Consider the following 13654-nt stretch of genomic DNA (forward strand, 5'->3'; position numbering starts at 1 on the left):
TCAAATAACAGTTCTATGTTTAGTTCTTTAAGAAACCTTCATGCCTTTTTCCATAGAGATTGTACTTGTATTCCCACCAAGACTGTATAAGCATTTTCTTTTCTCTGAATCCTCCCCAACATGTGTTATTTTTTGACTTTTTAATAATAGCATTTCTGACTGGTTCAAGATTATATCTCATTGTGGCTTTAATTTGTACTTCTCTGATGATTAGTGATATGGTTTGGCTCTGTGCCCTCTACCTAAATCTCATTTCAAATTGTAATCTCCAAAGTGTCAAGGGAGGGGCCTGGTGGGAGGTGATTGAATCATAGGGACAGATTTCCTGTTGTGTTCTCATGATAATAAGTGAGTTCTCATGATATCTGGTTGTTTGAAAGTGTGTGGCATTTCCTCCTTTGCTATCTTTCTCTCCTGCTCCACCGTGGTAAGACATGCTTGTTTCCTCTTTGCCTTCTACCATGAATGTAAGTTTCCCAAGTCTTCCCAGTCATACTTCCTGTTAATCCTGTGGAACTGTAAGTTCACTAAATCTCTTTTCTTCATAAATTACCTAGTCTCAGGTGGTTCTTTATAGCAGTGTGAAAACAAACTAATACAATTAGTGATGTTGAGGAGTTAAACTTAAAAAATATGTGTACTATGCTTACCACACACCAATTGAATTACCCTTGGACAATGGGACTTGTGATATAAAGATTGAAAATTCTTAAAATACAAGGATACTAGGACAGAATTCTAGGTTCTCTTCATCCTGATTTTTCCAATAGCTACTTGTAATTCTTTGCAAAATTTGATTAACCTCCCTGAATCTCAGTTTCCTCGGACATGAAATGAAGATTAGGCATAGTAACCTCATTTACTGAGCACCTATGTGCCATAAGATTTGGTCCCCTCTAGCTACTGTAAGTAAAAATGATGTTTTAACTTCATATGTCTAGAAGTTAAGAATCATAAAGGTTAAGGACCCTGTTAAACTTTATATAGATAATGAGTATCAGAGGTAAAATTCAAACACAGATTTGTCTGAAGATTTTAAAATATTTTCCCAAGTAGACAGTTGTATACCTAGGTCATTTCTGAAAGCCATAGGCATGGAAGGTAAAATAAAGAATTTGTCCTTAAATATTTGTAAGTAATTCTTTTATCGAAGTATACATACATCACAGTATGCAGATTACAAGCAAACTGGTTGAATTTTCACATTTGAATACATCCATGTTACCACCATCCAGATAAAGAAATGAAAAATTACTAACAGAAGAAACCACTTTTTAAGATATTTCAACCATTATTCCTTTCTCCTCAAAGGTGATCACTCTCCTCGCTTCTATCCAAATAGGTTAGTTTTGCCTGTTTTTGGATGTTATCTGATTGGATCAGTGCTGTATTTATATTAACATTGTGTCTGAGAAATTCTTCCACAGAGTGTGTATAGTTATAGTTCTTTGCTTTTTATTGCCTTATAATGTTCCAGCGTATGACTATACCTCACCTTAATTAACTTTTCCATCCTGTTGTTGATGGATGTTGTTGTTTCTCCCATTTTCTATTGTGAATAATTCTGCTATGAATATTATTGTGCTTGGCATTACAAAACATATGCATAACATATGCATACCTTTTCAATGGTTATATACCTGAGAGTGGAATTGTTGGATGACTGAGTAGGTTTATGTTTGGCTTTAGTAGATATGGCCAAAAAGTTTTCCACAGAAATTGTGTATAGCCATATATACTCCCACAGTGTATATGGCAGTGCATGGCAGTTCAAATCAATTCACATCTTTCTCTGTAAGTGTTATTTCTGTTTTTGTTTTATCCTTTCTTATGGGTGTTCACTGATACTTCATTGGAATTTTAATTTTAATTTCTTTATGACTAATAGGGTGAAACAACATTTGATATATTTTGTGCTGTTTGGATACTCCCTTTTAAGAAATGCCTCTCCAAGCCTTTTGCCTATTTTCCATTGAGTTGTGCCCTTTTACCTTCGTCATGACTTCATCATGTCGTTGATTTCCACATGGATATCCAATAGATCTGGTATTCGTTATTAAAATAAACATTCTCTTGTTATTGCATTGTGATATCACTTTTGGTATCTATCAAATGCCTATATGTGGGTTTCTTTCTAGATTTCCTGGTGTGTCCCATTTGTCTATGTGTCTTTCCTTGCACCAGTACTGCACTATCCCTGTAATATGCTTTGATGCCTGGTATTATAAGAATAAAGCTTCAACTTTATTCTTTTGCAGCAGTGCCTAGACAATTCTATATACTTCACATTTTCACATAAATTTTAGAATAACCACTGTAGGAAAACCTGCTAAAATGTTGATTTGGGATTACATATATATGTCATTTTTGAAAGAACTTACTTGTTTAAAATATTAAACCTTATAATTCATGAACATGATAAATATGTGTATGTGTCTTCAATTTCTGATGATTAATAGTTTTTTCTATCAAAACCTTTCACATATTTGATTCCCAGTTGCATGATTTCTGATGCTATTTTAAATAATATCATCTTAGAAATTTATTTTTGTTATTGATTTATAGACATACAATTGATAGTTTAATACTGTTTTTTGTATCCAGTTATCTTGCTTAATAACACCAACTACTAATAATCATTTATTCATTCATGTCAATTATTGTATGTAGTGCTATGCCTCTTGTTCTTCCTGATTATGTAAATGCACAGTCATGTCATCTGTGAATAATTTAAGTTTTATTTTCTTTTCCTTTACTCTGCTGAGGTATTTTACTTTTCTTGCCTCATTTCAATTCTTAAGGTCTCGGATACAAAGTTAAGTAGAAGTGGTGATGTTAGGCATCATTATCCTGTGACCAAATGCAGAGGGAATACTTAAACATTTCAACATTAAGTATGATTTTTGAAGAGAAATTTTCTGTTTCTGGTTTACTAAGTTACCATGAATATCAATTTAGATTCATCACTTTTTTCATATGGAGAATAATGTAGTTTTTCTCTTTATTTTATTAATGTGGTAAGATACGTTGCATGATTTTTAAATATTCTTACTGAGTTATTTTTGATAATATTTTGTTTGAAAGTTTTGCCTCTAAGTTAATGAGAATTTTCATTTTAATTTTTCTTGTTTTGTAATGCCCTTTCAAGTTTTGTGGACTCACAAAATAAGTTGGGAAGTATTCTTTTCTTACCCACTTTAGAAGTGTTTGTACAATTAGTATTTTTTATTTTATTGTTCTATTTTTCCCTTACATTCTTTGGATAATTCACTAGCAAACACCTCTGAAGCTGAATATTTCATTTCAGAAAACTTTTTGAATTAACGTTTGAATTTCTTTCTTCCTTACATTAGTTTAGCTCAGTCCTATTTTTAAGAAAATGTCAAATTTCATCTAAGTTTTCAAATTTATTGTTATCAAGTTGTTCAACATATTCCTTAGCTTAATGAATCCTAGCAAACGGAATAGAACCATTAACCATCACCAAGCTTAAGACACAGAGCATTACTGACATCTCTCCTTCAAGTCATAACCTCCTCAGTGGCAACCAGCCTCCTTACTGAAGCGCCGTATTTTTTTCCAGTAACTGAACTTTGTATAGATTGAATTAAACAGTACATACATTTTTGCTCCTGGAGTTTTTTACTCAATGTTGAAATGAGTGATTGTATATTCATCCGTGTTGCTGTATGTAGTAGTTTTTCTCATTATCATCATTGCATAGAATTCCATTTGTGGGAATACATCAACTTATTAGTTTGTTGACTATTGTTTGTCATTTTGTTTTTATTTTTCAATTTTGAATTACTACAAATATTGTTATTGTAAACTTTCTTGCATATTCCCTTTGTAAGCCCATGAACACATTTCTGTTGGGGTTTATCAAGAAATAACATTTCTAGTTCATAAGGAATGCAGTTTTAACATATATGACCAAAAAGGTTTTTGTAAGGATATAGCAAACAATCCTCCCACAAGCAGTGCATGAGAATTTTAGTATCTGCATCATCACTAACACTTGGTATTGTCTCCAATTTCAGCCACTCTGGCATATATGTAGTGGTGTTATGTTATGTTTTTAATTTACATTTCCTTAAAGTTGGATGCATTTTCCTGTGTGTATTGGACACATGGATATCTTCTTTTGTAAAGTAATTGTTTAAAAGTTTAATCTGTTTTTTTCTCAAGATTATCTATTTTCTTATTGATTTTTGTTTATTTTTGCATGTAATTATTTTATTGGTTATATGTAAAAAGGATACAGTGAAATCTGTACTCATACATTATGGCTAGTGGAAATGAAAGATGTCACTTTGGAAACAGTTCAGCAGGTTCTTATAAAGCTAAACATGCAGTTAGCATATGAGCCAGAAACTTCACCTAGGTATTTACCTGTGAGAAAAGAAAACATATTTTTTTGCAAAGTACTGAAGTACATATTTCTCCATAGTAGTGTAAAACTAGAAACAACACAGATGGGAAAGTAATTTTAAAATATAATATATAAACATATATTTATAAATATATAAATTAATGTATCTATAAATAAATCTTTATAGGTAAATATATATCTGTAGATATGTAAATTTACATATTTAATTACATAACTATATATGCTATGTAATAATACTCAGCAATAAAACTTGATGCATGAAATAAAATGGCTGAATTTCAAAAGTATCATGCAAAGCAAAAGAAGTTACATACGGAGACTATATGTTTCCATTTATATAAAATTCTAGAAAAGATTAAAGTATAGGAGTTTACAGCTCCAGCCAGGGGCTGGGGGTAGAAAAGAGGGCTTATTTTATAGAGGCATAAGAGAATATTTTGACTAATGAAAGTGTTATCTATTTTGATTGTGGTGGTGGTTGTGTGACTGCATAAATCTGATGAAACTTTGAATTCTGTACACAAAAAAGGGTTACTTATTGTATGTATAATTTTATCTCAGCAAACCTGCCTTAAAAACTAATTGCATAATCAAGTATTAAACTATAATTTTAATATTATTTTAAAACCATTCTGATTATATATTGTTGTATAAAATACCACCCTGATGTGGTTTGTCTCTGTGTTCCCCCCCAAATCTCATCTTGTAGCTCCCATAATTCCCACCTGTTGTGGGAGGGACCTGGTAGGAAGTGACTGAATTATGGGGGCAGGTCTTTCCCATACTGTTCTCATGGTAGTGAATAAGTCTCCCAAGAGCTGATGGTTTGATAAGGGGAAACCCTTTTTGTTTGGAACTCATTCTCTATTTGCCTGCTGCCTTCCATGTAAGACATGACTTGCTCTTCCTTGCCTTCCACCATGATTGTGAGGCTTCCCTAGCCAAATGGAACTGTAAGTCCAATTAAACCTCTTTCTTTTGTAAATTGCTCAGTCTTGGGTATGTCTTTATCAGCAGCATGACAATAGACTAATGCAGTAAATTGGTACCAGTAGAGCAGGACACTGCTGAAAAGATACCCCAAAAATATGGAAGTGACTTTGGAACTGGGTAACAGGCAGAGGTTGGAACAGTTTGAGGGCTCAGAAGAAGACAGGAAAATGTGGGAAAGTTTAGAACTCCCTAGAGTCTTGTTGAATGGCTTTGACAAAAATGCTGATAATGATATGGACAATGAAACCCAGGCTGAGGTGGTCTTGGATGGAGATGAGGAACTTGTTGGGAATTGGAGCAAAGGTGACTCTTGTTATGTTTTAGCAAAAAGACTGGTGGTAATTTGCCCCACCCTAGAGATTTGTGAAACTTTGAACTTAACAGAGATAATTTAGGGTATCTGGAGGAAGAAATTTCTAAGCAGCAAAGCATTCAAGAGGAGACTTGGGTGCTGTTGAAGGCATTCAATTTTAAAAGGGAAACAAAGCATAAAAGTTCAGAACATTTGCAGCCTGACAATGGGATAGGAAAGAGATTCTCATTTTCTGAGGAGAAATCCAAGCCAGCTGCACAAATTTGCATAAGTAAGAAGGAGCCAAATGTTAATTCCCAAGACAACAGGGAAAATGTCTCCAGGGCATGTCAGAGACCTTTGTGGCCCCTCCCATCACAGCCTGAAGGTTTAGGAGGAAAAAGTGGTATATTGGGCCAGGCCCAAGGTCTCTGTGCTGTGTGCAGTCTAGGGACTTGGTGCCCTGCATCCCAGCTGCTCCAGACATGGCTGAAAGGGGCCAATGTAGAGCTGTGGCTGTGGCTTCAGAGGGTGCAAGGCTCAAGTCTTGGCAGCTTTCATGTGATGCTGAGCTTGCAAGTGCACAGAAGTTAAGAACTGAGGTTTGAGAACCTCTGCCTAGATTTCAGAAGATGTATGGAAATGCCTGGATACCCAGGCAGAAGTTGGCTGTAGGGGTGGGGCTGTCAAGGAGAACCTTTGCTAGGGCAGTGCAGAAGGAAAATGTGGGGTTGAAGTCCCCACACAGAGCCCCTACTGGGGCACCACCTAGTGGAGCTATGAGAAGAGGGACACGATCCTCCAGACCCCAGAATGATAGATCCACCAGTAGCTTGCACCATGCTCCTGGAAAAGCTGCACTCAACACCAGCCTGTGAAAGCAACCAGGTGGGAGGATGTACCTTGTAAAGTCACAGGGGCAGACATGCCCAAGATCATGGGAACCCACCTCTTGCATCAGTGTGACCCAGATGGGAGACATAGAGTCAAAGGAGATAATTTTGGAGATTTAAGATTTGAATGCCCTGCTGGATTTCGGATTTGTGTGGGGCTTGTAACCCCTTTGTTTTGGCCAATTTCTCCCATTTGGAATGGCTGTATTTACCCAATGCCTGTACCCCCATTGTACCTAGCAAGAAACTAACTTGCTTTCGATTTTACAGGCTCATAAGCAGAAGGGACTTGCCTTGTCTTGGATGAGACTGGACTGTGGACTTTTGAGTTGATGCTGAAATGAGCTAAGACTTTGTGGGACTGTTGGGAAGGCATGATTGATGTTGAAATGTGAAGAAGTGAGATTTAGGAGGGGCCAGGGGTGGAATGATGTGGTTTGGCTCTGTGTCCCCACCCAAATCTCATCTTGTATCTCCCATAATTTCCATGTGTTGTGGGAGGAATCCTGTGGGAGGTAATTGAATTATGGGGACAGGTCTTTCCATACTGTTCTCATGGTAGTGAATAAGTCTCACAAGATCTGATGGTTTGATAAGGGGAAACCTGTTTCTCTTGGCGCTCATTCTCTCTTTGCCTGCTGCCATCCATGTAAGATGTGACTTGCTCCTCATCTTCCACTATGATTGTGAGGTTTCCCCAGCCATGTGGAACTTTAAGTCCAGTTAAACCTCTTTCTTTTGTAAATTGCCCAGTCTCAGGTATGTCTTTATCAGAAATGTGAAAATGGACTAATACCCCAAATTTAGTGGTTTAAAATAGTGACATTTTATTGCTCACAACTCTGAAGTGCAGGCAAGGCTTGGTAAAGCATAGTTTGCTGCATTCAGGAACAGGATCAATTTGTATAATTCAAAGGCTGGAGACTGAAGTCATCTGAAGGCCTCCTCATTTACAATATCTGGCAGTTAATAATGGTTGTTGGCTAGCATTTCAGCTGGGGCAGTGATCAAAACACATACATGTGGCTTTTCCATGACACAGCTTGGTTTCTTCACATCATGGTGGCTGGTTTCCAAGGTGAGTGTTCCAAGTGCACAAGGAATCTGTAGGAATCAGAATTAGCCTTAAAAGATACTCTAGTGGATTGAATGGTGTACCTCTAAAAGCTATGCCCAAGTTGTAATCTTTGGTACCTGTGAATATAACCTTATTTGGAAAAGGGGTCTTTGCAGATATAATTATGGTAATGATCGCAAGATGAGATCATCCTGGATGAACCAGGTGAGTCCTAAATCCAATGACAATTGTCCTTTTAAGAGACAGAAAAGGAGAAGGCCATGTGAAGATAAAAGCTGAGATTAGCATCATGTAGCCACATGCCAAGAAAGATCTGAAGCCATGACAGCCGGAATAGGCAAGGAAACATTTTCTGCTAGATTCTTTGGAGAGTGTGTGGGCTCTTGACACCTTGATTTTGGACTCTGGCTTCTAGAACAGAGATGGTACATTTGATTTGTTTTAAGCCACCAAGTTTGTGGTAATTTGTCATGGAAATTCTGGGAAACTAACATAGGCACATAGCATTATTCTTTAAAAATTTTTACTAATAAATGACACATAATAATTATACATATTTATTGAGTACAATGTTATGTTTCAATGCATGTGTACGTAGTATAATGATCAAATTGGGCTATTGTAAATGTGTTGCATATTTCAAGATGGCTGAAAGAGAAGATTTTGAATGTTTTCACAAAACATCAATTTTGCCAGAGTCACAGGCCCATCCAGATTCAAGGGGAGGCAACATAGACTTCATTTCTTGATAGACAGGTGTCAATGTTGCTTGTAAGAAATGCATGTGGGTTGATATACACTGGTGTGACCATCTCTGCAAAATACAGTCTGCTACCCTCAGGCTTCTAGTAAGATAACCAACCATCCCAGTTTGCCCAAGACTGTCACTGAAAGTCTCACATTCCAAGAAACCCTTCAGTTCTGGGAAAGAGCAGACAGTTGATCACTGTACTAGCCATAATTTGCATTGTTAACAAATTAAAAAATATATTTATCCTCTCTCTTAAGTACTCCATGTCTCATCTTATTATATCAGCTTGAAGTTCAAGATCTTGTCCCCTAATTCATATCTAGGTATAGATGAGACTGTGTAGTTAAAGTTCCTTGAACACAGATAATTAATGACTATTCCTTTTGATATGCATACTTATTGTCTGAGACTCATTAGCTACAAGGTAACTCAGTAGATAAATTAACAGTATTTTGTACCATCCTCTAGATTTAGTGGGTATTTCTCATTGCCTATTAGATTATTTTTTTCTCATAATTGACTTTACTTACATGACTTTTCAAATTCTTAGCTATTGTACATTATTTCATTATTTTCATAATTATCATTACAAATCCTAATTCACTATACATAAAAACCTTCAGCCCAAATATTTTTCCTTTCAAATTCTGCAAATAGAATGCAGCTTTTAACAAACAGCCCCATGAGGTGATAAATGACTGAAGCAGGAGATAACTATAATTAAGCACCAGATAGAGTTCTCTAAACTTCACTAAAAATTGCAAGACCATTCCCTACTCCTCTGGGATATGTTTTCGCTATGTTTTAGTATCCTCTACTGTCTAATAGATCTGTTCAGGGACATGTCTCCAGATCAGGGGCTCCATCTTATTGATTTTATTGGGGAGGCACTAGGTTTTGCCTGAGGAAATCTTACTCAGAATGACAATCCCTTGCCCACTTGGCAAAACATGCTTTATTTATTTATTTTTTCTCAAAGTTCTCCCTTTTCTCCAATCTTGATGGACCTGGGGAAACTGAACAAGTCTCTATGGGGTTCAATATAAAGCCCTGACCTGTGGATTACTTGTAATTCCTCTCTCAGCCTGGGTGTGTGTGAAACTGCAGGACCCTGGAGTAGATAAGGAGCTGCTGCAGATCCAGACTCCAGGGAAGAGGAGAGCTGAGACTCAGGCAAAAGGAAAGCAGATGGGGATTTTTCCTCTTTCTGGATCTGATTCTAGTAGGAAGGACAGTTATCTGCACAAAGAGGAATAACTGCAACTCAGAATTTAATGCCAATCCTCCCTCCAAAATCTTGGAGACTTTGCCTGGTTCCCGTCTCTGGCTCTCACAACTGATGAAAATGCAGTGAACTTCCTATGAGAGTAGGATGGGATCTATCAGCAATGTACCACAATCTCAGCTCTTTTTCCTCTTTCAGTTTACAGTGCAAGGTAGTAAGATCTGCTGATCCTTTTTTTTTTTTTTTTTTTTTTTTTTACCAAAACTGTTGTGAGATAGGATGAGGTAGGATTATGAGTATGAGAAGTGCTTCAGGAGCCAAATGACTGATCAATGAGGGCTATTGTATTTTTCTCCCCTTAGGCTGGCTCCACAGATTGGAAGAGAACATTCCCAACAATCTCTCAGGCACAGATAGATATGGAATTTAGTTCCCCTGCTCAGTACGGGTGCTCAATGAAGTCAGGTACTAACTGACCAGCTCACCATGCCACACCTCAGCAACACCACATCTGAGTTCCCAGTCTTCCTCCTAACAGGCTTCCCTGGGCTGGAGGCCTTCCACATCTGGATCTCAATTCCCTTCTTCCTTCTGAGCACAGTTACTCTCTTAGGGAACAGCATGATCCTATTGGTTGTTATTCTGGAGCCAAACCTCCATGAACCCATGTACTGTTTTCTCTTCATGCTGTCCGCCACTGACCTGGGGCTGACCCTCTCCACAATGCCCACGACCCTCAGTGTCCTCTGGTTCAGTGCACGTGAAATCATCCTCAATGCATGTATCATCCAGCTCTTTTTCCTCCACAGCTCTGGCTTTATGGAATCCTCAGTACTGATGGCCATGGCTTTTGACCGCTTTGTTGCCATTTGCAGACCCCTCAGATATGCTACCATCCTGACAGACTCCAGAATTCTAAAGATTGGTGTAGCAATAGTCCTAAGAACATTGATCAGCCTCTGTCCATCCCTCTTTCTCATTAAGAGACTGTCATTTTGCAAAGTCAATGTCCTTTCCCATTCTTACTGCTTCCACCCTGATGCGCTTAAAGTTGCATGTTCTGATTCAAGGATGAACAGCTATGGAGGCTTAGCTGTTCTCATTCTGGTCACCGGGGTTGGTACACCATGTGTTGCACTTTCCTACATCCTGATAATCCACTCTGTACTAAACATCATCTCTTCAGAGGGACGGAGGAAGGCCTTCGACACTTGTGGATCTCACATTGGGGCAGTTGCAGTCTTCTACATTTCCTGGGTTGTTCTTTCAGTTGTCCACAGATTTTTCCACAAGGCTTCACCAATATGTCCACCCACTATTGTCCAACATCTATTTCCTTGGCCCCTCTCTGCTGAACCCCATCATATATAGTGTGAAGACTAAACAAATCCGCAGAGCTATCCTCAAACTCTTTCAAACAAAATCAAAAGAAATGTGATGGTGGCTTTTCTTCCTGCTGGGGTCTACCTGATTCAATCATATTCTGTTGCATTTCTCTCCCATGCCAACCCGTATTTCTTCTCTAATAACAAAAAGAATAACAGTAATGTTTACTGAGCACCCACTATCTTCAAGTTCTGCATTTGTCTCCTTTAAGTACATGCTTTCTTTTACTTAGCTTAAACCATAGTCCTTTGAAATGGATAACCATAATTTCAATTTATGAATTAAGAAATTCAGGGACTAGAATATTGAATGATTAGTTTAAGATAAAAAATCTGGAATTTATATCCACAGCTATTGTCTCAAAATCCCATGCTCTTCCTGGATATCATGCTGGTTCTAAGTATAGAAGATACAGTTAGTGCCATTGTTTGAGGATACATGGATATCCAGTTCTGCTCTCTCCCAGAATACTTAACAGGCACACAGCACATTGGAAAATTCCTGAAGAAGGGATACTATGACCCTATTCCTCTTCAATCTTCTATAGTCTTTCTGCTTTCTCAGAACAGCTGTGCTAACAGAGATTTTACTTCTGGGTATAATAGACTCTTAGGAGACATGTCACAAGGCATGAGCTCCCTCTGTGAATCTCACTGAGATTCCTCCACAGAGGGAGCTCATGGCCTGTGACATGAGAACCCTAGATTTGAGAGAATCGAGGGTTCTAGTTGCTGGAGTAGTGTGATGCTACCACATGCACAATTCACCCATAAACAAGGAAAATGGCTTCTAAGAAGCAAAAGCTCAGTCACAGAAGCATTTTACCAGTAATGGCATTGCTTCTCAAATTTGCCTAATTTTCTATTTGTGACCTGGTAGATAACTGTACAGAAAAAAAATAGTATCTGCATAAGTATCCAAAGAAGCATTAATTTTTTTTAACATTTGATACAGTCAACTACAGAAACAGCAATTACAACACGGTTGGCATTGTCAAAAGAAAAGCAGAATAAATTCATCTTGAGCTTTAGAGGTGCCAGTTTGGGTTTAAGCATTTTGAAGGGTTAGGAAGATGAGAGTTGGGCTCAAAAACAGGGTATTTCCTCAGTATTCTCAATGTGATTTCATTCAATGAAATGAATGAACAGTGTTTTGGGGATGCTTTCTCACCTCAAGTAGACAATATATTCAATGTTGTCAGCATGTATTGAATGGATGGATGGATGGAAGGATATACAAGGGGACCACAGCTATGATTATGTAGCTTTTGACCATGTCTCAGTTTTTGCCCTGGTATTACCTAACGCATGAGTTCCCAGCAAGCCTGCATGGTAGAGAATAAGAGCCTGATTCTCTCTTTGTGATTTTCCTCCACTTATCTATTTGTGGGTAAGTGAAAGTAAAGGATTGGTTTGGCTTTCTCTAAAACAGCTACTCACATCAGACATTTGGCTAAGAAGTCTTGTTGAAAAATAGTAGCTTCTAATTTGAATGAGTGACATGTGGGGATGTTGAATATATGTAACTGAGGTTAGAGATTGTTGTGTTCCTATGTGGCATTTTTGTATTGCAAAATTTTAAATCAAGATGAATTTCAGATTGATTGGTTTGATCTGTGTTTCTAAAGCCTCTTCTCTTACATTTTATTGTAATTAAATTGCAAAATGCCTCATTCTCTATTTCTATCTGGAAAATAAAGTGATTTTGGGGCTCTGTTACTATATTCTTTAAATAGGAATCTCCAGAAGATGCTGGTAGCAGGTTCCTGACTATATTCCCATTTTTTTTTGACAGGAATAGAGCTACACATGCTAGGTTATCATGTATTTTACCAGTATACAAGTTGATTTCCTGAAGGTAAAGATATCCCCCCCTTTTTTTTTTTTTGAGATGGAGTCTCGCTCTGTCACCAGGCTGGATTGCAGTAGCATGATCTCGGCTCACTGCAACCTCTGCCTCCTGGGTTCAAGTGATTCTCCTGCCTCAGCCTCCTGAGTAGCTGGGACTACAGGTGCCTGCCACCACGCCCAGCTAATTTTTTGTATTTTTAGTAGAGACGGGGTTTCACTGTGTTAGCCAAGATAGTGTCGATCTCCTGACCTTGTGATATGCCCGCCTCAGCCTCCTAAAGTGCTGGGAAGCACTTCACAGGTGTGAAGGATATCCCTTTTAAAGAAGAGGAATTCACACAGAATATGTTTACTTGGTTCAATAAAATATTTATGGAATATATATTAAGTAGCAGATGAAGGTTTAAAATAACAATATAGATAAGAAGATTGCATGTATAACAAAAGACCTATTAAATATGTAACATTTGATATTTAAATAGATGGATGCATACATATTGAAAATTATAATACACAACTATATTTAAGAAGCAATTAGGCCAGGTACGGTAGCTCACACCTGTAATCCCAGCACTTTGGGAGGCCAACGCGGGTCTATCACAAGGTCAGGAGATTGAGACCATCCTGGCTAACATAGTGAAACCCCGTCTCTACTAAAAATACAAAAAATTAGCCGGGTGTGGTGGCACGTGCCTATAATCCCAGTTACTCAGGAGGCTGAGGCAGGAGAATCTCTTAAACCTGGGAGGTGGAGGCTGTGGAGGCTGCGGTGAGCCAAGATTGCGCCATTGCC

The 13654-nt window shown here is 37.8% G+C and overlaps 2 protein-coding genes across 2 annotated transcripts in view; both read left to right on the top strand.

Moving 5' to 3' along the window:
- MMP26 (matrix metallopeptidase 26) overlaps positions 1-13654 on the top strand; it is a 275769-nt gene that overhangs the window by 71805 nt on the left and 190310 nt on the right. The gene's annotated exons all lie outside the window — the stretch shown is intronic.
- Positions 10112-10996, top strand: LOC109028756 (olfactory receptor 51F1-like). The gene has a single exon (XM_019035935.4). The coding sequence runs from the start codon at positions 10112-10114 to the stop codon at positions 10994-10996; it is 885 nt and encodes a 294-aa protein (XP_018891480.3).

The sequence above is a fragment of the Gorilla gorilla genome, chromosome 9, assembly GCF_029281585.2.
Source record: "Gorilla gorilla gorilla isolate KB3781 chromosome 9, NHGRI_mGorGor1-v2.1_pri, whole genome shotgun sequence".
Taxonomy (NCBI): Eukaryota; Metazoa; Chordata; class Mammalia; order Primates; family Hominidae; genus Gorilla; species Gorilla gorilla.